The 26,285-nt window shown below is 38.0% G+C and overlaps 1 protein-coding gene across 2 annotated transcripts in view; it reads right to left on the bottom strand.

Moving 5' to 3' along the window:
* Positions 1–7,018: 7,018 nt before the first annotated feature.
* C18H21orf91 (chromosome 18 C21orf91 homolog) overlaps positions 7,019–26,285 on the bottom strand; it is a 32,598-nt gene continuing 13,331 nt past the window's right edge. The window contains exons 3-5 of one of the 2 annotated variants that reach the window (XM_014865453.3): positions 14,366–14,902; positions 13,275–13,337; positions 7,019–11,735 (exon numbers count right to left, since the gene is read on the bottom strand). In XM_014865453.3, the coding sequence (XP_014720939.2) occupies positions 11,569–11,735; positions 13,275–13,337; positions 14,366–14,902 (767 nt within the window). In that variant the 3' untranslated portion in view covers positions 7,019–11,568. The remainder of the gene's footprint in view (positions 11,736–13,274; positions 13,338–14,365; positions 14,903–26,285) is intronic. The other variant, XM_070488722.1, reaches the window with a different exon arrangement.

Below are 26,285 nucleotides of genomic sequence, written 5' to 3' on the forward strand. Positions count from 1 at the left end.
AGCAGGAGCTCTGCCTGCCCGTGGGTCCTGTCCCCACGCACCAGCTCTGCCTGCCCATGGGTCCTGTCCCCATGCCAGTGGGGGCAGCAGCTGCTCTGCCTGCCCATGGGCCCTGTCCCCATGCCAGCGGGGGCAGCAGAAGCGGCGGCAGCAGAAGCTCTGACTGCCCATGGGTCGTGTCCCCATGCTATTCCACACTATTCTCTAAATAAAAGAGCACTACTGCCAGATCTTGAGAGTCTAAGAAATCTTTCTTTCGACTCCTCGGCTCACCGACCCCGCATCATTTCGGTATCATGGGAGCTCAGGAGATTCGGGGTTTGGTCTTTGCCTCTGTGGCTAATAAGGTCTGTAGAATCTTTGGAAGTTTCTTAAGTGATTTAGGCCATCTACGGGGTGAGACCACATCAGCAGTTTCTACACGGCGCTTTGCAGATTCTCAGGGCCCTGTAGGTCACTCAGAGCTGCTGCGGGGTTCAGGATGGCAGTCTGGGGGACCTGAGGGTATAGTCAGCGAGAAGGCTGTGAAGGGGGCTTTGCTCCAATCGTCTCCATGGTCTTTCCTGTAGAGCAGCAGCTCCATTTTCACATATATTACTCTTAGTTGTTTTTGAAGGCTTTTTTTTTTTTTAGGAAAGGACTCTCCTAAAATAAAACAAACCAAAATCAAATCAAATCAAAGCTGAGACTCTTGAAAGCCCCTTTAGCGCCACATATTTCATGGTTTCCTATGATATTTATATATCTCACATGCTGGTTCACATTGTTCTCTGAGGTGAGATCAATCTGTGCCAACCTGGGACAGAAATCCCACCTGGACTTTGGTGAGAAGCAGTGTCGCCCTGCGGGAGGTGGATGTCTATTGGCTCAAACTTTGTTCATATAGGTGTGAAGGTGAGAAGAGACGGAGTATGCAAAGGAAATGTGGTTTTGCGCGTCACTAGCTCCACTCCCCTGCATTTCCTTGCCCGTGAAGTGAGGGGATTCCCCCCAGTCTCTCTGTGGGGCAGCAGCAGTGCACGGGGCCCCCAGGTGTTGCTGATGCTTTTGTGAGGAGCAGTGTGGTGGCAACAACAGAGAAGCTTCGCGGAGACCCGGATGCTTCCTTTTCTAGAGCTGTCTGATTAGGACGGAAAGGAACAAACTCCCTACAGCGATAAAGGTGACAATATTTACCCAGTTTGTCGTGGGGAGCTCCAGAACTCTTCTGGCCCCCAGGACTACGTAAATTTGTTTCCCGGACTTATGCTTTGGACTGGTGGTGGTCAGGACTGAGTGCTTTCTTTCTCTGACACAAAATGACTCTCTGGATAGTTATTTGTGGGGTGGGAGTAGGAGGCAGCAAGCAGAATAAGAGAGGAACAAACCAAACATTCAGTATTCTAAAACCTTCCATAATTTATCTAAAATTATTGGGCATTGAATCTAAAATTATTGGGCATTGAATTACCTCTTGTATAAAACCCAGTCTTCAAATAATTTAAGACCAACACTAGACTAAGAGAAAAAAGGATAATTAAATAACTGTCTTTGTTACACGAAGGATTATTCAAAAAGATAAGGAAAAACTGCTTCTCTAGGCCCTCAGGGAACACAGGGAAAAACTGAGAATAGTGTGATAGCCTCTTGAGTGCGGTTCCTTCTCTGGAGGTCATTCGAGCTGAGCTGAGGAGTTTCGGGGAGTGCTGCTTCGAGGCCGCTGTCTGGGTGAGGTAATGCCAGATCCGTGGTTTCCGGGCTAACCAAATTTATGGTGTATTAAAATAAAATTAAAAATAGAGATCAACTGTAATGGTTAATTTTATGTGTCAACTGAGCTACCTACCTATGGTGCCTAGTTGTTTGGTCCAACACCAATCTAGAGGTCGCTGTGAAAGTATTTATTAGATGTGATTAAGATTTAAATCAGTAGACTTTTAATAAAGCAAATTACTCTCCATAATGTGGGTGGGTCTCATCCAATCAGTTGAAGGCCTTAAGAGAAAAGATGATATATATATGTTATATATAGGATATATATATATATATATATATATGTGTGTATGTATGTATGTATACCTCCTATTGGTTTTATTTCTCTGGAGAACCCTGAATGATACACCAGCACAAGATTGTGGTTTTATTTTTTACCAAGTAAGGACTCAAAACTAAACAAAGAAATAAAAATGAAAATCTACCATCTACTATTATTATCACTTCATGAAAGAAAGAACAATTTTCTATTCCCATAATAGGAAAGATGAACTATCAGAGTAAAGGACAGTTCTAGTGATTGAATAAATTGTGTCCCACTCAACAGCTGATCACACTGCCATTGCACTTTTCATTTTCCATGCACGGGGGAAATGTCTGAACTAGGCTTCAGGAGCTGAGCTGTAGGTGACCCAAGTTCTGATTGTGCAGGAGAACCATCCCACTGTTAATCCTAAGAAAGCAGCCTCCTCAAACATTTTGATATGAGAATGTGGGAGAGTGATAAGGTGTCAAGACTTATGGTCCCTTTATCTTTCTGCAATCTGGGCGCTCTTCAGCAATACACAGAGAAGCGTACAGCTGTTTATGAGCCAGGAGGATTCTGCGGTCTCTTCTCTTTTGTTACAGATGGTCACAGAAACAGCTTGCTGTAAAAGCGCCTCACAGGTTCTTCTTAAATGAAGCCACACTTCCTTTATGTCCTCTCAGCTCAGTTCTGCTGTTCATACAGCGGCTGGGAGATTTTCCATTACAGGTTTCTCGAAATTTATTATCCTTACAGAGTGTTAGAGCTGGAAGTTCTCCCAAAGATCATAAAGTTCAATTCCATTTTTTACAGAGGAGAAAACAGAGGCTAAGAGCGATAGATCAGCGCCCAGGAGTGGCAGAGGAGGGGTGAACCCAGGTTCCCGAACGTTGTTTAGCAATCGCCTTGCTCACTGTGACTTCCTCTTCTGCCTTCATCACTTTCAGTTCAGTTGCCTCGTTCCCCTGAAGAGCCCCGTCCTTTTACGTTGCCTTTTCTTGGTTTTGAAGATACAGATCCCAACCTCTGTGTTCAGCCATGCCTTGGCTTTCTTCCACATTCTGAGTCCTGCCTGTCCTCGCACAGACCTCCTTTACCTAGGCTAGACACTTCCCCACTTCCCGCTGCTGAAGCTTGACGCAACTCACCTATAAGGGCTTGGCCCTCAGGGCAGAGTCTTAGTCCACTCTGACCTGTAGGACCAATTCCTGAGAGGACAGATGACAATAACTGCTTGGAAATTATTGCTTAAGTTAAACCTACAGAATTCATTTTTGTCTTCACTTTACTTGCAATAGCTTTTCAAATGTCTCATTTTTCCTACACTTGAAGTTTTACCTGTTAGGTAGGGTTTCTGTGAATTTTTGAGCCACAAATTTATCTGAGTTTCAGCTTCTAATCTATTTTCAGTAGTGCTCTCAGTTTAATTTTACTCCAATTGCAAAAATACTCCTTCTCTGTATGTATTTCTAGCAACAAAATCTGAGTGCAAACTCAGAGAAACTCAATAGGTGGTGAGTCACGGACCCCAATCTGCACCTCTTCTAAATGCAAGTCCAGCCACCCCTCCTGGTGTAGCCAGGGCCTCTCTCATTCCTCCGGAAGCATCTGGTTAGCACTTCACCACTTCCCTCGAGCCTCTGACCTCATCATCTTTTCCTTCTCTCTCATAGAAAATAGAAGCAGCCAGGTGGGGACTTTCCTAGGCGTCTTCAAAGACAAATCATTCTAGCTATGCTATCCTGTTCCGCCTCTTCAGTATTTTACTCCTTTGATTACTGCTCTCTCTCCATATTTAGTCTTTCCACTAGATCTGTCCTCTCAGTATTTATTCATGTTCAAGTACTTCCAAAAAATAATCTTGTGCCCACATCTTGACTTCAACTTCACTTTACGGTTAAACTTCTTAAAGCTCACATTCCAAATCCACTATCCTACCTCCCCACTCACACCTCAATTCATTCTGATCGATTTTTGCTCCCATAGGTCCATTAAAACTGTCCTCCTTGAATTCCTAGCTGCTAAATCCAATGGACATTTTTCAGTTCTTATTTATTTAATCTCCGGGCAGAATCCTTTTCGGTTGACCAACAAAGTCTTGTTGGCTTTTATCTCTTGGACTCAAAGCCTACAGGGCTTGTTAGAGTTCCTGGCACATAGCAAATTCTCAGTTTGATGGAGAGATTAAAATGGAAAATAGGTAGGTGGGAGCCAAATGGTGAGGACTGATTTTTATTCTCTGGGCAATGGTAATCTAGAAAAATCTTTGAGCTGGGAAGTAGTATTATCACATCTTTTGGGAAGTAACCTCTGTGGCAATGGATTGTTTGGAGCAGCGGTTTGCAAAATGCTGTGTAGACCAGCAGCACCAGCATCACTTGGGAATTTGTTACATGGAAATTCTTGGGTCCCACTCTGACCTATTGATTCAGAAACTTCTGGGGTTTCATGAAACTCAAAGGTAGAGAACCACCGGTTTGGAGGAGAAATGGAGACAGAACAAGTGCAAGTTAGCAAAGGCCTGAAATAGAATCATGGAGGTGTGTGGAGTGAATGTGTAATATTCAGTCACTGGATGTGAACCTCAGGCATTTTTTTAGGGTAGCTACTGATTTACTTTGAGAGGACAAGCAATCCTGGTGCTGCCTCTCAAGTTTCTCATTCGTTCAACTGATGTTGACTGAGGCTTGGGAACGAGGCAGGAACGAAGGGGATTCATCAGCCGGAGGTCATTTAGTATCAGCAGGGAGCACCCAGGCCAAGCCCAGAGCTACGTTATGATCACCTTTTCAATTAGACCACCTCCTCCAAGATCCTGGTAGATACAAACTGTGAGCACTTTCAGTGATTAGTGGTGGGTAGTGGGAAGTGCTCCAAAGTCAGCCCACCTGTGAACCATGAACACTTCCAACAGAACTGACATCTGTATTACTGAAAGGTTTAATTTCTCTTCAGAATCTTACCTATTTGTTTCAGCTCACCCACCAGGCAGCCCGTGTGGTCCTGAGGGATAGTTTAGATAAGTGGTGGCTCTTAGCAGTTCACTTTTGGAAACCAATTTTGTAAGATCTCTGAGCAGGAGAGCATTGGATGTGGACCCGGGCATTAAGTGAGGTGTAACATTGACTTAAGCTGAAAAGAAATTTATTCAATGGGCAGAGATGGCCCAGAGGATTGGAAACCAGGCAGGAACGAAGGTAATTAATCAGCTACTAAGTTCACAGCCAAATTCACAGAGCAAGGGCTGCTCAACACCAGATGCCAGGAACTCATCCATTGCCCCCACCAGATGCGGGATATGGGATGTTTCCCCCATCGATCATTAGACTCTGCTGCCCTCAACACGGATCCTCTTCTACCCAATTTCTTTGCTTCACCTAGCAGGGTGAGGTGTCCCAGGTGCAAGGGAGGTTAAGATGGTGAGCATTTGCTTCTAGAGGTAAAGGTGGTCTGTGCCATTCAAACACTGGAATGGGATTGGGATTGAGATTTAGAGCACCAAAAAAAAAAAAAAAAAAAGAGAGAGAGAAGAAAAAAAGCCACTGGGGTAAACTGCACTTGCAAGTCAGGTGAATTTGAGATAGAAGGGATCTAGGACATCATCTAGATCAGATTCCAAAAGTAAAACCTAAAACCTTTTTACGAATAATTTAGAAAACCAATATATAAATGATATAAAACGGGGTTGTCTTGCCTGCAGCTCCCTTTCCTTTCTATCCAACACACTTGCACCTGCTTGCCAGTCTCTGTGACACCTGCAAAGAATTCAGAGTCCTATAATGACATTTAAAAATAAGGGCGAGCAAACCATTTTACAAATGGTTTGAGAATTCCCCAGAAGGCTGGGAAACTGGGCAGGCACAGAGGTGATGCAGCAGCACCAGGCTTCCATTTTACCAACTGCTCCGGCTCGGTGAATTCAGGCTTAGAAGTGACATATTTCCCATAACGTCACACAGGAGTTACAGCTAAAAAGGAGAACCACCTCATTTGTGATCTGGTGCTCTTTCCGGCACTTTCTCCAAACCAGACGCTCTTGGCCTTCATTGCCTTTTCTGGAAAACATAGTGGTCTGACTTAGACTGTTAGACTTTGAAAAGACCTTCAAGGACGATTAAGATTCTCTTTGCAACCTAATAAATGTTTCAATTCTCACATATCTGTTATTTTGTAATCTGCCGCTGACCTTTTGCATAACCGTCTTTCCTAAAATTTTTTATTACAAAATTATAAAAATTACCTTAAAAATCATTCATAGAAAAAAATGGTAATTTAATAAATATTCAGAGTGATAATGCTAACCACAAGTGACCTTGAATACTCTGTTATATTTCTATGTTTAATAATCTTTTGGAAGCCAATTTAAAAATACTCATAACAGCTTTAATTCATTTTAGCCCCAAACTGGGAAGTCAAATGTTCATCAAGTGAATGAATAAATAAATTATAATATATTCATACAGTAGAATACCAGTCAACAACAAAAGAAGGGAACAGAACTACAGATCATTGCGCTAATATGGATGAATTTCAAAGCATCCAGTCGAGTGAAAAAAGCTCGAGGGAAATGAGTACATCCTGTCTAACACTTATATAAAGTTCTAAAGCAGGCAAATGCAAAAATGGAGACAGAGATCAGAGCAATGGATGGAAGGGAAATGGGGAGTGAAGAGACTGGAAAGGGGCACCAAGGGGTCATTGTTACCAGTTGCATACATTTCTTAAAACTCAAACACCACACTTACAATCTGTATTTATTGCATGTGAAGTATACTCGTTAAAAAGGTGCACAGACATCCAGAAAGTCACAGGAATCTCACTTTCTGCTTCTGGACTCTTGGGACAGAGAGAATATAAACTTAAGTATCAAAGAAATTTTCAGAAGAAACTATTAGGATAAGAAATTGTTAGATAATTTTAAGTACAGGCTCCTTAAATCTGCAAAACAAAATGCTTTATATAGGTCAAACTATTTAAAAAAATATAAGTACACTTAAAATATTCTCTGAAGCCAACAGATAACAAAATATTTATTTTATTGTAAAAATTAAAAATAGTAGACAAGCGTATGTAGTTACAGTTTCAAAGCAGAGCAATACAAATATATAAATTATTGCAGTTTTAAAGGAAAAGTATAACACCAAGTAATGTCTAAAGAAACTTTTTTGAAACCAACTTCGTTTTCACCACCGCAGTTTCACTTTATTTTTCCAAAGGTCTTAGCGCAACTTTGTAAAATAAATTTCTAACACCAAAGAGAGATTAAGGTCAATGACCATAGTGTACTCTACTGGGATTTAAAGCAAGGTTAACCCCCACAGACAAACTGTTAAAGAAGGAATGGCATTGAACAGGGCCCTATTGAACACTTTCTAAACTGCCTCTTCTGGAGGTAGCAGAATGGAAATAAACATTCTACATGTTTGAAAGAAGAAACATTTACTAAACTTCCCTTCGCTTTATGTGCAGATGAGGGAAATTCAACTTTTTCGGAGGGAGGTTAGAAGGCAATGCTCATCTCCATGATTGTTTTGTCTGACTTCGGTAAGCTTAAAATTGTGGACTAATTCAGTATCACTAAAATGCCTTAGTCATGTGGACTCAAACTGAAAAGAATAAGGAAAGCATGTTACAAACTAGGTGCTAAAAACATCTTAACGCTAGACTTGCTATGATATGGTTCCCGGCAAGGTGGCCAAGTTGTTTACTAGGTTAGACTAGATTTTAACAAGGGGGAATGCGAAAGGATGAAGTGAATGAAAACACTGGGACACAAGACAGAACCTCATTACTCCAAACCCAGCGCTACAGCCTTCCTCTGGTAAACAGACTCTCTTACCCCTCCACCACAAAATGTAACTTGACAAGAATAACCTGTGGAGTTTTACCTCCTACTTATTTTTTCACCACAAATTTCCTCAAATAATTATTTTCACCAACCTAAAGTTAAAAATGCAATTAAACACTGAAATGTTATCAATTATCTTTGCTTTACAGCCACATCTGAACAAAGATATTTAAAAAATTTTGTAGAGTACTACACTTTTTAATAAGTACTTCAAAATACTCAAATGTCTTACTTTAGCATGAGCCATAACATCCGTCAGGAAATCAGAAAAAATAACACTACAAGAACTTTACACTGTACCATGTACATTTTCATGTCATGTAACCTAATTTCATGGTCACTAGCTTGAACCTCTTACTAAGCTACACAAATAATTTATTCTTTAAAAAAGTTCCTACTTAAGTTTAGAGCATACACATCTTGTATTACATTTTATAACATTTTATAACACAAGATTTCTTCTAAAACAAAAAACAAAATCCCAACTGGTAAACATTAACACACACAAATAGATCCAAAAGAATTATTTTAAAAAAACTGGCAGAAATTGACTGACAAGCCTCAACAGTGTAAACACCAAGGTAAAAAATACACAAACAGAAAGAAAGCACTTTAAATCATTTTCAATGAGAAAGAATATGGTTAAAATGAAAATCTCAAGAAATCTCAAGATGCTTGTCAAGATGCCAACAAAACAAAATACATTTTGACTTTATTTCTTAAATCACTTTCCAACATGAACTTATTTTAAAAATAATCCTTAAATGTAAACAAAAATGGGCACTTTGTGGTGAAATGAACATATAATTTGAAAAACTAAGAACATTTTTTTGCTCTAACATTGTGCATAAAAAACTACAAAGTGGAACAAAACACTATTCTGCTGCCTGTATCATCTATTATTGGAGTCTTAAGTGCATTTTTTTTTCAAAAAAAGTCTAATTTTGATATTAAGTACTAGGATCAAAGGATGATAATCTTAACCTAAAAACAACTGTTTTTTAGCTTAATTAAAAGGCTGAACAGATTTTAAAACTTTAATCTTTAAAGAGAACAATCTTGTGTGGTCAAAATCACTTTCAACTTGAAGCTGATTTTTTAAACTCAATTCAACTCGTCTAATTATGAAATCTAACATGAAAAAATATTAGTCTTATTTCACCCCCCTTAATCACATAAGCTCTGGAAATGTGAGCAAGAGCTTGATTGGCAGTCTCTTTTTTGCCATTTTTGAAACTAAAGCTATATATGAGATTTTCTTCTGAGCTTCCTCAGAAAGTACTAACAATTGTAGAGAAAAATAGCCAAGTATGGTAACCGGTATTTGCATCATCATAAATACTTGTGTTCTCTCAAGTTAGAATCAACTCTGTCCCTAATGCTTATTTTAACATATACAATAAATTGCATATTCAATCAAGAATACATATGAGTATATAATAAGCTTACCAAACATTTGGATAAACTGTTGTGCAAAATACTTCAACAAAAGTTTTTTTACTAGAATATTCATCCAAATAGAGTACTAGTGAGTACCAGCACCACAGATATTTTTTAAGAGCACCCTTCCTTTGACGAGCTTAAGTAGAAATATCTAAATGGAATAAATCAGACTCCTGGGTTAAGACCTTGGTACATGCTCAATCCCACCCAATAGTTCCAAACTCATTAGCAAAACTACACATTTGCCAGAAACTGTTTAAGAAATAAGCAAACACTTTCTTTGGATAACACTGTTGTCTTCAGGACTGCACCATATGGCTCATATTCTGGAAATATGCTTCCACTGATATCAAATGCAACACATCCCCAACTTTTATGACTGTCCCTAAGTGATCTAAATAGAAGCACAAATGTGTGCAAGCACACTGGCTGGTAATGTTCTTAATGAGTTATGCCAAAAAAGAGTAAAGTCAAATTTGAAGATGTGACCATAACAACCAAGCGCTAAGATACTTGCTGGCATATGAGGAAATGTCTGTATTCAACTTGTAAATTTACAGAGATTTTGATATTGCACACATTCGACTCAAAGCTTCTCAAAACTAAGGCAACGCATCCCCACTCTCTGGATTTTAAATTCATTTTGGATGACTCAAAAGAATCAAGAGTAATTGAAAGCATCTTTCAAAAGCTCCCTCCAAAAAGGAGTTACACCATACTTCAAAGAAAACAAAATCGATATCAACTACTATTCAAATTTAACACATCTTAGCATTACAAAAAGTTGTTTTCTATTAGATTGAGGTGTTTCTTTGCTTAGTCAAATACTGTTTGTGTTCAAGATTAAAATCTGACCCCAGCCAGGGCAGGCTGCCAAATTTAAGGCAGAAGTCATTCCTATCTTTATGCAGGAAGCTGCCAAGGTAATGGGCTATTCTGTAAACTCTCTAAGCAAAAGATCTTACCTCACAAATACATTCTAAGCACCAACTGAAAACAGAATTTCGAGCCCATTTTAACTCTGCATTGGTTATAGCTTTTACTATAATACATTATTAAAAAACTCACCTAGCTCTTTGAGACAACCTATTAGTTCAGAACTCTTTGGAAACATAAGTCAACTTATAAGCATATCTTTTAAAAAAATGGGCTTAGTTTTTTGAATCAGAGTTTTGTTTTTGTGTGTCAAGCAATCTTCTCTTTTCCTTTAAAGTTTAAAAAAATACCTCACAATGCTTTCTTTGGGCACTACTTTCAACGATGCTGATAACAGAATTTGGACAGTTCAAGGCTTCCTGGACCTTTATCCAAAGTGGCACGTAGAATAATTTTCATTTTTTTCAAAGACAGGACAACAATTTCACAGCACATTCAATCTGAAGATGGATATTACATTTGACTTAGAAGTGAGGCCTGACTTACTCTGTCTGAATTCTAACACACCAAAGTCATTAGAATGAAAGTAATAATGAAGTAGGAGAGGCCTTTACTTCTACGGAGACAAGCTGACATACAAAAAGTAGATTAGCATTTTCTTCCTGAACTGAGAACTGCTTTTGTTAGAAAAAAATAACGTATTTTATTTTCTTGGATATTTGCTTTAGAAAGTTATTAACTCTGCCTTCATTAAGAGTTATTAGAAGTCAAAACAATTCAACTAGATAGATTTCTACTCCAAAATACATTTATCTTTGGAAAACAATAGTTGTAAAAACAGTGTATTAAGAGAATAAAATGCAGTGATCTGAAATATGAGTGAACATACTCACACATGAATATACAGAGCCATTCAATACATTTATAAAGAGAATGAAAAGGTACCTAAAATAGCATTTTTATATATAAAATTTTCATATTAAAATATTGCTCATAATAAATAAGAGGTGATATTATGAATTCCATTTCCCTCTTAAAAGTTATCTTTAGTAGTTGAGACTAATCTAAGGAGTTTAACCTTCTACTGTTTTGACAGGTGAATTACATTAAAATATGTTTAATAAAAACACACTGTATATTTAAGTAGTCACGTGTGGTAAAAGTCAGGGAGGGCCATTTAATAATTATGGGAAAAAAGATTCCCAAAATGATTAACCCTAGAAGACTAGAGTGTAATGATCTGCTTTATTTGACAAGATGTTAAATACTGCCTTGAGCTTTGCAAATTTAATGACCGTAAAAAAATGGGCCAAGACTTTCTTCATCTTCTTCCAAGTCTGCATGCCTGGCAGACCAGTAACTGGTAGGGCATAAGGGTTTAGGAACTAAGTGTAAGTTTAGTTCAGTTGTTGATGGGAAGGTGTGACTTCATTCCTGTTCGCCCCACTTGCAGACATGGTAACTTGGAATAGTTCTTGAGAAGCTGTTCGATGGCAACGTGGCGGACATGGAGCTGCGAGGCCAAAGAATCTTTTTCTTGCACTTGGTGTGTTAACTCTTCAAAAACTTCTGTAAAGATTTAAAAGGTAGTTTCATTTTTAGTACAGAGAAAGCTAACCCTACAATTTATGTTTCAAACACTGTGACCCAAGTGAATGCACTGGGGGAATGTTCGCAATGCAACTGATCTGACACCAAGGAAACAGTTGCATTTTGACCATCCTTGGAAGTTGTATACTCTGCATAGCCATCTGGAATACTGCATTCTTCTTCTCCATCCAGTGCAAATTGAGAGACAGAAGCAATGACTATAGAGAGGCACAGCAGAAGTGGCAGTGACATTTACCTCTGAGACACTTTTCTCAATTTGAATATATAAATAGGTTCAATCATTGTCTTATATGATTTACGGATAATAAGTGCTCAACAGTACTCGGGTCTGGAAACCCCTCTAAGAGGCTTTGGAATCGGACTAACAGGATTTTTGAATCCTTGTTCCTACTCTTAAGAGTCTCAGGCAAGTAACTTAAACTTTTAATTTCCTCTTATGTGATAACCTCAATAATGACAGTACGCAACTCAGATGGTTACTGTGAGCATTAAATCAGATCACACTTGTGAAGTACTTACCACAAAATAAGTACTTGATAAATGTAAGTTGCTATTACTATTATTATTGTTATTATTTTATTATCCTGAGAGACTGTGTGCTCAAGAAAGACCACTAGCTTTGCAGTTAAGACAGGGGTTAGAATCCTTAATCTGTTATGGACTGAATACATCATCTCTATAAGCAACTTAATGTCTCCAAAGTAGTTTCCTCAGCTAAATAGGAATAATTTGTAAAAAAAAGAAGAGAGAGAATTGGAAAATGTGAACACTAACAGTGTCAACCTCAAATTTGATGATATTAAAGAATTACTAGCCACGTGTTTTTTTTAGGTGTGATAATGAGGTTCTGAGTGCCTAAAAAAGAAAGTTATCTTTTAGAGACAATCCTGAAGTACTTATGGACAAAACAATATGGTGTCTGGGATTTGCTTCAGAATAATCCATGCCGGGGGTAGGGGTGAGGCAAGGGGCGTGGGTACAAGTAGAGATGAAGGAAACTAGCTATGCTTTGGCACTAATGAAGCTGGTGAAGATGGGTCAACGGGTTCACCAGGCTCTCTCACTACTTTTGCGTTTGAAATTGTTCAACTTTCCATTGAAGGTGAAGAAGGGATGTGAGGCTGAAGACGGATGCCTGACACTCAAACTAAAAAACTATTTCAAACACAAAGGGGCTGAAAAACAACAGGGCTAGTACCACCTGCCTTAGAGCTGTCTGGGAGCATACCCACAGGCCTGGCACAAGCGTAGGCAGGCAATAAAATGTTGAGAGGTAGAGGTTAAGTTGTAGCCCACATTTCCACTTAAAAAAATTGAGAAACCTCTTCCTCTTGCAGTTCGTAAAGAAGTTTTCTTATTCTTTTTGCTCTGGAAACTTTAACAGGTTCTAATCCCATTTCCAAACTTAAATGGAGAGGAAGCTAACGGTGACCTGTCAGAGGGGATTTTCTATATTGAAATTTTCACACGCAACAATCATGCAGGCTGATTCTTTACCCTGTATCTGCTGTCGGAGCTTTGCAGTCAGCTGCTTTACCTCACCAAGAGTCATCGAATTCACTGAAACACGAAAATACATCCATTATTACCACCAAACCTGGGGAAATAAGCTGCCTACATCACTAACGCAAGATCCGATTTAAAAAAATATGTGCGCTTATCTGCCAACATAACATTCAGCAGTACCCTGGGATTCATTCCTTAACTCCTGCAGTGGGGAGATTTCAATCCTGACCACAACCCACATAACAAACATATTGTACATCACTCCCAGGAAACCTCCACCTGAAACAAAAATGTCGCCAAAAAATACTATTAGGTCCACTGGATTCTGATATTGCCTATTCTATTTCAGTTTTTAAAAAGTGCTAGTCACTATCCATCAAATTAATTTTGCTTACGAACTATACAGTTCATGATCTGCACTTTGAAAAACATTACAGTACTGTTGAAATAGTTTGAAAAATCAATTTGTCTGTCTAGTTATACAACCTTGGACAATTCCTATGTAGAAGCAAGCAGTTGTATAATATACCCAAGGTCCCTTCTAGCTCTAAGATCACTTGATTTTAAGTCAATTAAAATTATCTCAGCTTCTCTGAGTTTTTGTCGAAATAGATGCAGACTAAGTCACTTTTCCAACTTTAAAATAAGTGCACACATTACCTTTGGCCTTTAGGAAAATGTCAGATTTTTGCTTTTGAAATGCCACCTCAGTTAATTAGTCTTGTAGGGATTAGCAACGTGACAGCGTGTGTTAGTCAACACTTGAGGCTGTACTTCTGAACTATATGAGCCCTGAACTTTCCAATTCAGCCTGTTAAGTCTATTGAGTTTAATAATTTAAAATGACAGATGATGGGACTGCAGAATTCCAATACTTAGGACATACTAAGGACTACTGCAGAATTGATGGAGAGTTTCAAGACATCTCATTTTTGGTAGGGTGAACATGCCATTTAAATACTGTATTTATCACATCTATAATTCTACAGCAAAATTCTTGACATACCATGCATATATAAAAACATGAAAAAAAAAAAAAAAAACAACAAAACTCCAACCTTCACCTCTCCCATTTTACTTACATTCCTCTCTGCTGTAATGTGCATGCTGGGTCTGGACATTAGCCTCTGGATTAGAGACTGTCTCCTCTTTTTTCTGTGCCTGGCTGTGACTATGAGGCCACAGTACACTATCATGGCATAAAGTGGCACCTGAATCTTGTAACATAGCAAGCCCAAAGTCTGTATTTTCCCTCTGCTCCAGAATTCTTTGTGTACAGTTTGAGAGGCCACCTGTACTTCCGTCTATCCATTTTGCAGAATACTTTGGTACTTGAGAGTCAAACTGTGGGAGTAACTTTTTATCAGGTTTATGCCGGAAATTAAACAGGTGATGCTGGGGATTTTTAGAACATTCAGAATCTGAATCCAGATCCTTATTTTGTGCATACTGTACAATCCAGTTTATCTTCTTACTCAGAATGGTTTTAACTTCTTCATAGGTACTTTTTGAAAGCTTAGATCGAGGACAATCCTGGTTTGCAATCAAATGGAATTTTTCAAAGCAGTCCTTATGGCCCCTTAATGATCTAGTGTGCAAGAGATTAGATTTTGGTACCCCTATAGGAAAAAAAAAGAGAAACAGAGATTTGAGAAAATTTTGTTTTTTAAATTGCTTTAAGAATACACAAATCTTAGTAAAGCACGGAGTCACTGACAGTTTGTAAATTAGAGGAAAAATGCCAAAGTATATTGGTATTAATGATATAAAATATGGTCTAATAATTCCTGCTTCAATTTAACTATATATTCAGTGATATTAAATTCTAATGAATAGCAAAGCCTTTCTAAGGACTTCATGATTCAATTTTAACTTAGTTGAGAGAGATGTTATTGCAAACAATATAAAAAAATACTACTGAACCAGCAATTTACATTTACAGAATTCTGGCCTTTACATTAGAGTCCCTTCTTCACTAATCCTCCTGAAGTACACACTTACCAAAATTTCTATTACAAGCCTCAATAAGAGAAATGTTTGACAATTTTTTTCCAACAAAAAACAGTAAATTGTATTCTTAAATTATTAGTTATATTTCACCAGGGAAAGATAGGCCAGAAGTAGAACATACACATTAGTAAAAGCCTCAAAAAGTCAATGAACTGTTTAATTTTTTTAAGAAAGGGAAAGCATCTAAAATTTTTCACATTTCTGTTTTATACTTACTACAACTCTACCAAGATAATGTTATCTTCTAGAAGAAATGCATTACACACAATTATTTTTCATATAGCAGTAAGTTCAATCTGTCAAGATACAACAGTCAGTATAATTCTTCAACTCACAAATGTTCATTACACACAATAAATAATGGAAATATTCTTATTACACTTTTATATCTCCCAATTTTTCAGTACAGCTTAAGTATGCTATCTCAATTGTCTTTTAAAATATAGAATACATTTCAAATATATAATACATTTCAAAATACAGAACACATTCATATATTTTCACGCTCAAGCCATACTATTGAAGTCAAACAGCAGTGCTTTTACACTAAAGGTGAATAAGGGATGTGGAGCTGAAAATTGATGCCGGCCAGAACTAACCAGGCTAAATCTGCTTAGCTTTGAAAACAGAGTAAGTGGAGAGCCACTCAGGTGCTAGGCTAAAAAAAAAAAAAAAAAAAGTTTTAGCTGACTCATCAGAAAAAATTGCCTTCTGTATTCATCCTTTGTTTTAAAAACTGAAGTCGTAACAATTTTATTAACTGAACTCCAAATTCTGGCTAATAGTAAGATAAGGAAGTATTTGTGCTTTAGTGGTATTAAATCAGGTATAAAAGAGCTTGTGAATATTAATTTGTTCCAAAACCATATAACACCAGCCAATAGTGGGACCTGCTGAGATTGTCAAAACCAGTGCTCAATGGGCTCTCTATCGGCTCCCTCATAAGTAAGCTGTGTGGGCCTCCTCCAGAGCACTAACGTTACAAGCAGATGAGAACCACTGCTCTCATGGGGTAAACTCAAACATCGCAGCCTTGTTTCTTCCACTGAGCGCAAAACTGAATTTAAACAGAATTTCATACACATTCCATTTACCACTTTGCCACTTGTACTGCAACTGTGTGCGCGTGTATTTTTTTTTACCAGTTATTGTCGGATTAGATCAACTCTCCAGCAAAATTAAAAGACTTAAATACAAAACCTCAAAGCTCTATTTGATAACACAGTGTACACCTTCAAAACTAGGTAAATTAGCATAAAAAGGAAGTTCACAAACTTTACTTACTAGAATAAAAATATTAAAGTTTTGTTAAAAATGTTTTAGATCGTAAATAAGACAAAAAGGCAGTACGAGTTACAGACCAAGCAGCTCCATTGTGCTGTCTGATTCTAAGCCTTACCGGGCTGGGTAAACAGTGGGTAGGAGAGAAGACTTGAAACCTGCTTACTTGACTTATTTTGAAAAATTTATTAAAGAGCTTCCTTACTCTCGTAAACTCTCTTAGGTCTCACTGCCAACAGATGGCTGGCCAACCCCCTGACACAGTGAACGGTTTCATTCTCAGACCATGGCCACAGCTCTAACCCATGTGGCAATGATTTAGCTGAATCTAAACATAGTAAATTGTAAGTTTTTCTTTCAGTCTATATGAAGGAAATTCTTTAGCATATAAAAAGGGTTCAAACTAAGCTACAGAAAGTAAGCAATTTTTGTTGCTAAATTCTGTTTTTTGTATTTATTTAGAGACTTCAAAAATTGTATTAAAGAAAAGATTACAAAATTGTATGAAACAATGAATTTCCTGATGTACCCCAGAGCTTCAACAGGTCAATATAATAGATGCCTACTTGAAGAATAACGTGGGCTTCAAAAAATTTTTTTATCCAACATTGCTTCTTAGTAATTCACATAATAGAACATTTCTTTCTCCAGAAATAATTTTTCTTTTAATTTTTACTTAAATCCCAAAATGAATGCCAGGAACCCAGATAAACACATGATTATAGGCATATAAATAATCTGATGAGATGAACAGCAAATCAGAGAACTATAATACTCAATTTACTGTGAAAACACATAAACGCAACATAATCTTTTAGACTTTCAGGAGAAAAATTCCCTAAAAAACATGTGAAGAGAGTGTCCCGGGCAGGAAGAGTTCTGAATGCAGCGGACATTTCCATTTACATGTCCCAGGGGCTCCTCAAACTCACTGCTTAATGAAAATCTTCCTCCATCCTCCCCACCCAAACCCCACACCCGATCCTCTTCTGCGTCTGGCACGAGCAACTGCTCAAGGAAGAAACCTGGGTGTCCTCATGACAGCTCCCCCATCCATCCCAGATGTTTTGCTGTCCATCTTACTAGAGTTTTTCCCATAAAATCTAGCAGTGAAACATCTCAAATCCTACTTCAGTCCATTACCATTCCCACTACACTATCGGGGTCATCATCATCTCCTGTCTAGCTCTCATTTCCTCTCAGAAGCTTTTCTAAAGCAATGCATCTGAGTTACTTTAGTTTATCATACCAGATTTTACAATTGCCTCTTCACTTGCCTTTATCTCCTGCTAGAAGGTAAGTTCTGCGAGAAAGGGCCCATACCTGCTTACACTCAACCTCAGTGTCACACTGCCTGGCACATAGTGAGGACTCACAAAAAAGTAGTTAAATGAATAAAGGAAAATTAAAATTATACTAAAAAGACAAAACCAAAATTATTACCAATTATCATTTAAGGTCTACCAGAATGAAGGTGTCCCTACTAAGGGAACTAGGAGTGCAGTTTCACCAGGCTGCTCAAGGCTGATTCACACATCTCACAGTGAAGTTACTCCTATATTTAGTTTAATGGGCCATTAGTCTGACGAACTGATGAGTGGCACTAATAAAGATGGCATTCCTGTGGCATCATTCAATCTGCTAAGCAAAATCACGAACTTCTACTAAATAATGTATTTTTAATGGAAAGTTACATACAGTGAATATACAAGAGGGTTGTTTTATGTAAACTGTAGCTCATTCATCCAGATCTGTACCACTAATTTCTTTAGCTCACTGAAAATTTAAACTTGACCAAGTTTTAAAGTTCAATGTGAAAATATTTGTTTTATAAACATGGTTTAAAATATCCCATGCAGTAGAAGAAACAAAAAATTCAAAAAATACATTGACTACTTCATATACTTGAACAAATTACTTTTTAATCTAGAAAAGAATGTGAGTAGCCCACTTAATTTGTATCAGCAATATATATTGTCATTTTATAAACCCTTGAAGTGATTTTGTTTTTTCCACCTCATCAGTTTGAATTAATATAAGAGAAACAACTATTGCTATTATCAGAGATCCCAATGAGTTTTCCAACTGACTTTTCAATTTTAATTGCATTTACAAGTGTAAACAGCTCTGAGCACTAATCTGTTTCCTCAGCAGCTTTTGAAAGGAAATGAATCTAAATGCAATTAAATGAGCTGATACTGTTGAGGAGCTGAATTATAAGGAATTTCCAAACCTGTTCAACAAAAATTGCACTACAACTTCCTAATAAAAACTTCGAAGGCCAATGTAACCGATATCCTAACTATTATGAAAACTTCTTTAAAACATACCTCAAAGATGTCCATGTAACTTTTTTTGTCATGGGGTCATTATTATTAGAGAACCAAGACTTTAACTGACAACCATAATTCCTAATTTTTTTGTAAATACTAATTTCTTCTGGATAGAGGCTGTTTAGAAATTTATGTAGGCAGTAGATTTCTGTATGAACAGTGGTATTATAAAAAGTTAAGCTGTTCCTATTCAATAGTTTTCCTTCTTTTTTTGTCTTTTCCCACTTTTATCTCTGATTCTGTTATACCATTCTCACATACTTTGAAAATCCTTCCAGTGGCCCATCTGGCATGCTATCCCCCTTTCTATTCTTTAAGTCCCTCTTAAAATCAATTTACTTTAAGAAAACTTGGTTAAACCTATAGAAGAGAAAAAGCCACTCAAATGTAGATCTGTTTGTCTGCCTACCGCTGTCACCCTTTTAAAGTAAGACCAATATTTCCATGCTTATATTCTGCCTATCACAGTAATACAGTTTTTTTCCCTAATAAGATACTCCAAATGGCATTGAAAATAGCCACAAACCCCAAGACACTTAACAAGTTCTATCACATGTCCGAACACCCTCAGCTTTTACCCCTAACCTCTTGAAGAAGACCTTCTTTATGACTGGTGGCAATGAGGTAGGCTAAGCAATCTCTTCCTGATGGCTCACCAGCTGGCCCTGTCAAATAGCACCGTCTCTCAGCTGACTACACTCCCGCTACATGGCTTTATCCCCAACACATTCTAGCTATCATCTGACTGCCTAATGCATGTTTACTCTCTGTCAATTAGACTTCATTCTGAATTTATTTACTACATTTCATTTCCCAGTTAAAGGAATGGCTTCACATAATTTGGTGCTCCATAGGTAGAGCAAATATAATACAACCAGTAGTTGGATGGAAAGCTGTAATACACATGTTATCCCGTCAGGAATAGATTTCAAGCTCTAAGAGAGCAAGCACTTCAACGTTTTCAAACTTAAACCAGAATTAGAGAACTGGCAGTATTGGTTTTCCAAATGGTGGTTTTGAGTGTTCTTTCTTAATATTTAAATAAGGCAAGAAAATTTAGCTATGATTTAAGTTCCAGGTTGTTAACATGCTGTGAAGAAATTTTAAACATATTGCCTTCAAACATGACCAACATTTGTGCAACAATTCATGCGGTACTGCTTCAAAATCTTTCTTATGGAGGCTCACATTTTGCCCAGCCTAAAGAATTTCCCAAGGGTTGAGGAGTTTTTCTTTTTATGATGATCTTATCTTGGTTGCTAAGAACAGGAGAACAAGACCTGCATGTTTATGTTCTGCCCATATTAAGAAGTAATCCTCTGCTTCTTCAGGCAAGTGTTAATATAAAAATGGGAGGACAGCTAAACCTTGTTGTACTAAGAAAGACTACAAGGATTGAGATGCTATTTCTTTGTTTTTGAGGATCAGCTTCCCACTTCTGATAAAAGGATAGAGGAAACACTGTAAGTAAAGTGACAGACCCACAGCCTGAGGTCTGGATCCAGACTGCATGCAAGTTTTTTTTTTTTTTTTTAAAGATTGGCACCTGGGCTAACAACTGTTGCCAATCTTCTTTTTTATTTTTTTCCTGCTTTATCTCCCCAAACCTCCCCTGTACACAGTTGTGTATCTTAGTTGCAAGTCCTTCTAGTTGTGGGATGTGGGATGCTGCCTCAACGTGGCCTGACGAGCAGTGCCATGTCCACGCCCAGGATCTGAACCCTGGGCCACCACAGTGGAGCGTGTGAACTTAACCACTCGGCCACGGAGCCAGCCCCAGCATTCAAGTTTTGTTTAGCCTACAAATGTTTTAAAAGAAAACAAAAATTAGATCCACTTACAATTTTCAATTTCTTGGTTTCTCTTAAAAACAAAATCAGAAGATCTGGCAGCAACTGGCTAGCAATGAAAAGCAGCTACTGTCTGAAAATATTCAAACATTTCTTACCATTCCCTTCATGAGTGTGCAGGTACCTGTGACCTCGCAGGCTCCGCAGCCACGTCACTTAGTGTCTCATATATACCAAGCCTGTGCAATGAGGGAGGCCTGGATTGTTTCTGTGTAAATACTGCTTGTCCCAATGATGCCTTGACACCCAACTCGACCACACTACTCTGCATTTGACGAGCAAGCTGCAGTAGCCAAGCCACGATTCAAGAGTTATTACCATTTTATCTATTGCCAATCACAGCCACTAAGTGGGAGACAGCTTAGATTTCTCATCCTGTCATGGGATAGACAGAGACGCAGAAAAAGATACCTAATTTCCTTCAGGTTGGAAATTAGACCAAAGATGGGAAGGCAAGGATGGATAGCTGGAGCACCTACTTGCTTCCTAGACCCACAATAAGACAGGCTTCTATCTCTTGGAAACATTTATCGGTAGTCGTATGTGCCTTAGTTTCTTACTGTGATAAACAGTGCTCCATTCCCCTCCCCCACATGCCTTTAGTTAACTGAAGAGTCACTTAGAGTCTGTCATGTTCAAGTACCCAACATACTGTTTAAAAGTAATAGGTAATTGCTTATCTCTGCATTGGTAGCAGATGGAATTATTGGCAACTACACTAAGCCAATATACAGATGGGTTCAGCAACCTCCTTTTCCACATTTTGAAAATCACCGCCCTAAAGAAAGATATACTAACAGGTGGTCTTTAGACAGGAGATTTCAGCTAAGAGACTTTATTCCATTTTAAAGTTTGTGTGCTAAGAGAAGGATTAAGCAGTTAAAGCAGTGTAATCCAATAAGTGATTTATAAGGGTAAATTTCTGTGAGCAAAGAGTTCAGAGAGATAATGTTAAAAGATAAACCTCAATCTCAAATAACCAAGGAAGCCACGGTAGAAGTGAGTTCCTGTATCGATAGGAGATGCATAAATTGCAAATGACTTGTCGAGAAGAAAACCTCTCTCACAGAATTTTACTTTTTCATTCTAACAGTTGGAAAATTGGGGAAACACACCTACATAACAACTGTTTATTACTAACAGTGTACAAAAAATAACAATCCAGACTCAATTCTATTTCCTAATTTAGCTATCTGTTTTTTAACCAGCAACGTCCAATAGAACCTTCTGTGATGATGGACATGTTCTATATCTGTGCTACCCAAGACAGTAGGCCCTAGCCACATGTGGTTATTGAGCATTTGAAATGTAGCTAGTGTGACCAAGGAACTAAAGTTTGAACTTTAATTTTAATTAACATAAATTTAAATAACGACAATGTGGCTAGGCTACTAAATTGGACAGTGTGGTTTGTCCATAGGTTATTAAATAAGCAAAAGGGTACTTGGAATGAGAACACGGATAGAGGCTCATAGCAGCACAGAATATAAAAAGCTAAATTTGCTTTTCTAGTACACTAAAATATATCAGATTTAGACTATAATTTTCTTTTTTGGTGAGGAGGAATCACTCTGAACTAACATCTGTGTCTATCTCCCTCTATTTTGTATGTAGGTGACTGCCACAGCATGGCTTGACGAGTAGTGTTAGGTCCACACCTAGGATCTGAACCCACAAACCTGGGCCGCCAAAGTGGAGTGCGCCAGACTTAACCACCTCGCCACAGGGCTGGCCCCTAGACTACAATTCTTAAGTGGTACAAACAATTAAAATTATATTATTAAAAGTTATAGGTCAATAATCCAACTGACCCAAGTAACCCTCTACTTGTACTTGTTCAATTTTCCCCCTAAATAGCTCTGTTAAATGTACTAATATTTATTCTGAAAATTTTTTTGTGCATGAAGTTGTCATAACAGACTCCCAAAAAGCCACTCAAATTAACTATAATATAATTGAGCTATCGGTTTTAAATGATTACTTACATGTGGCACATGGAGACACTAATTTGCAGGAAAAAAAAATCTTCCCTGAAGTTAGACAAGGTTAAAAAGATACATGTTACTTAAACAAAAGAGAGCCTGAAAAGAAATTCCTTTATAGTAACACCAGATGAATGTGGGCAAACCCCTATGACAAAATAAATTTCTAAGTTGAAAGTAAGAAAGGTGATAGCCATATGAACTCTTTGCCCTTCATCTCCTGGACTGCTGTCCACCCAGTTGAGGTTCTGAATGATTTATTTTGTTATCAGTAAGAAAAACAAAACAAAAGCCATCCTGCAGCTATTTGAAAACCTCAGTTTTGCATTGCAACTTTTTTGCATATATTTGAATCACTGTTCCTGAAATTTTAGTTGACTATTCCTTAAATAAATGCTTTACAGAAGCATCTAATAAATAGATAGCCTAGGTAGTGATTTTGAAGACATTTACAATTCAATTACTACTACAGGTAGTACCGTAGTCACCCCCTTATCCTCGGTTTCACTTTCTGTGGTTTCAGTTACCCATGGTCAACTGTGGTCCCAAAATATTAAGTGGAAAATTCCAGAAATAAATAATTCATATGTCTTAAAACTCAAGCCATTCTGAGTAGAATGATGAAATCTCCTGCTGTCCCTCTCTGTCCAGCCTGGGACGTGAGTCACCCCTTTTTTGTCCAGCGTATCCACACTGTATATGCTACCTGCCCATTAGTCACCTAGCAGCCATCAGTTATCAGATCGACTGTTGTGGCGTCTCAGAGGTTGTGTTCAAGTCACCCTTATTTCACCTAATAACGACCTCAAAGTGCAAGAGCAGTGATGCTGGTAATTCTGCTATGCCAAAGAGAAGCCGTAAAGTGCTTCCTTCAAGTGGAAAGGTGAAAGTTCTTGACTTAAGAAGAAAAACAATCACATGCTGGGGTTGCTAAGATCTATGGTAACTTTTATTACAGTATATTGTTATAATTATTCTATTATTAGTTATTGTTCATCTCTTACCATGCCTAATTTATAAATGAAACTTTATCATAGGTATGTATGTATAGGCAAAAACACAGTATATACAGTGTTCGGTACTATCTGAGGTTTCAGGCATCCACTGGGGGTCTTGGAACGTACTCCCCTCGGATAAGGGGGGGCTGCTGCAAACGGTAAAAATTAAGGCTGATGGGAAACAATCAGTGTAATTCATCAACCATTTGATAAGAAAAACTAAAGCTTGGGCTAGCCGGGTGGCTTAGTGGTTAAGTTTGCACACTCCACTTCAGTAGCCTAGGGGTTCACAGGTTTGGATCCTGGGTACAAACCTGCACACAGACCATTAAGCCATGCTGTGGTGGCACCCCACATATAAGATAGAGGAAGACTGGCACAGATGTTAGCTCAGGGCCAATCTTCCTCACCAAAAAAACAACAAAAAAGAAAAAACTAAAGCTTAAAAAAAGAGCAATAGGGCCAGCCCCATGGCCAAGTGGTTGGGTTTGTGCGCTCTGCTTCGGCGGCCCAGGGTTTCGTCGGTTGGGATCCTGGGTGCGGACATGACACTGCTCATTAGGCCACGCTGAGGTGGCATCCCACATACCACAACTAGAAGGACCCACAACTAAAATATACAACTACGTACTTGGGGGATTTGGAGAGAAAAAGCAGAAAAAAAAAAGATTGGCAACAGTTGTTAGCTCAGGTGCCAATCTTTAGGAAAAAAAAGCAATAATAATCAATGACTCATATTGCACAAATGGTAGAACAAACATTGTGACTATATGTTATAATTGCATCACAGCAATTCTAGAGTAAAAAGAACTTTGATCTAAACAAACGGGTTGCAGAACTGACGTACAAAATTTTTCCATCACGAAACAGTTTTTTTTGATGGTAGATTACATGGTATTAATTCACTAATAATGGAAGACATTAAAACAAACAATAGGATTGCAAATTGGGACACGCTTCTGACCCAAAAGTCTACATCTTGGAATTTAAACTACAACAAAATGGGAATTTAATCAGACATGCGAAAAAGATGCACATAGGAGAGTGTTTTAGTACTGGTAAACTGAAAGCAAGCTAAACATTCATCAGTGAGATACTGGTTAAACAAATTACGGAACAACAGGATGCAATCTTTAAACAAAAACAACATGGTAGAATTTTACCTACTAACGTGAAAAAGATGTTCCTATTAAATTAAATGAAACGGCTGGTCATTAAATGATCTCTATAGCCTGATTTCATCTTTTAAACATACCACACATGTTCATACGCACACACACACACACTCTCCTGCAGAAAATCATTTAGAAGAATATACCAAAAATATTAAGATTATCGCTAGATAGGTGAGATTATGAATCTTAACACTTTTTGCTTCCTGTATTTTGATTTTTCTAAAACAGGCATAGTTTGCTTCTTCAATGAAAAATCTTTAAAAACTGCCTGTAAAAAATACATTTTGGTTTAGGAAAGAACATAGTGTTTCTCAGTCCAAGACAAATTGGGCTTTAAGTATTGTACTGCATGTTCCAAAGAACTAAGTGAAACAAAAAAGACTAAACCATTATTGAAATCTTAAGACCCACATACCTAAAATTCTGAATTTCTTTTAAGATCGTGAGAATTTTCTTAGGCTAACAATGTATCTAGCAAAGAAAAGTATTTAACTTTCAAATGAGAGCAGTTCCCCTCCGCCAAGGCAAAGTCAGAACCATGTTATAGTTTTATCTGGCAACCTCTGTGGAGACCCAAAGGGAATGAGGGACAAAGACGCTGATAAGTGAACACAATTTGTATTGTTGATAAAAAAGAAACTGTGGTGAAAGGATTTGCTGAGCAGCTGCTACATGAGGGAAATGATGGCAGCTGGAGCAGAAAAACCTACGGAAACCAAATGCTAGAAAGGTAAACTCAGGATAAATTCAAATTTCCTCAACGTACATGAAACATTAAATTATTCTGCCAAGGGAGAAGCTGTTCAGGACAATATAGAAACCAATCACAGCAATCTTTTCAGTAGTATTTCATCTTTTCAGATGAGAAGAAAAAAAAAGGCTTCTATATCTGAATTTAAACACTAATGCTTGCATCACAGCCTGTATCTACCATAGGGCTCCTACATTCCTCTGTTGTGATCCTCACAGCAGCCTTGTGAACATAGGTAATGATATTATTTATCATCACCTCTATTTAATACACGTACTCCAAAGTTAAGCTATTGCTACCAGGAGGAAGGAGAAGTCAATGGTGTTTAGAAGAGTGGAAACTAGATAAGCAAAAGCATAGGAGTGAGAAGGAACAGGAGGGAAGGAGACAGAGAGTGGGCACATGAGTGGCTTGGAGAGTGTCTTTGGAGGGTGATGAAAGATGAAGGTGCCACTTAAGCAGATCCCTGGTCATCAAACGTCTTACGTGTCATGGTAGGGAGTTAACCTGAAGAAAATGGCAAGGAATCAATAGTGAGCTCTAAGACGATGAATGGCATGATTAGATTTGTACTTTTAAGACCTTTCTGCTGATACTGAGGGAGAACTGGAGGTGTGGGGTA

Source organism: Equus asinus, chromosome 18, assembly GCF_041296235.1.
Source record: "Equus asinus isolate D_3611 breed Donkey chromosome 18, EquAss-T2T_v2, whole genome shotgun sequence".
Taxonomy (NCBI): Eukaryota; Metazoa; Chordata; class Mammalia; order Perissodactyla; family Equidae; genus Equus; species Equus asinus.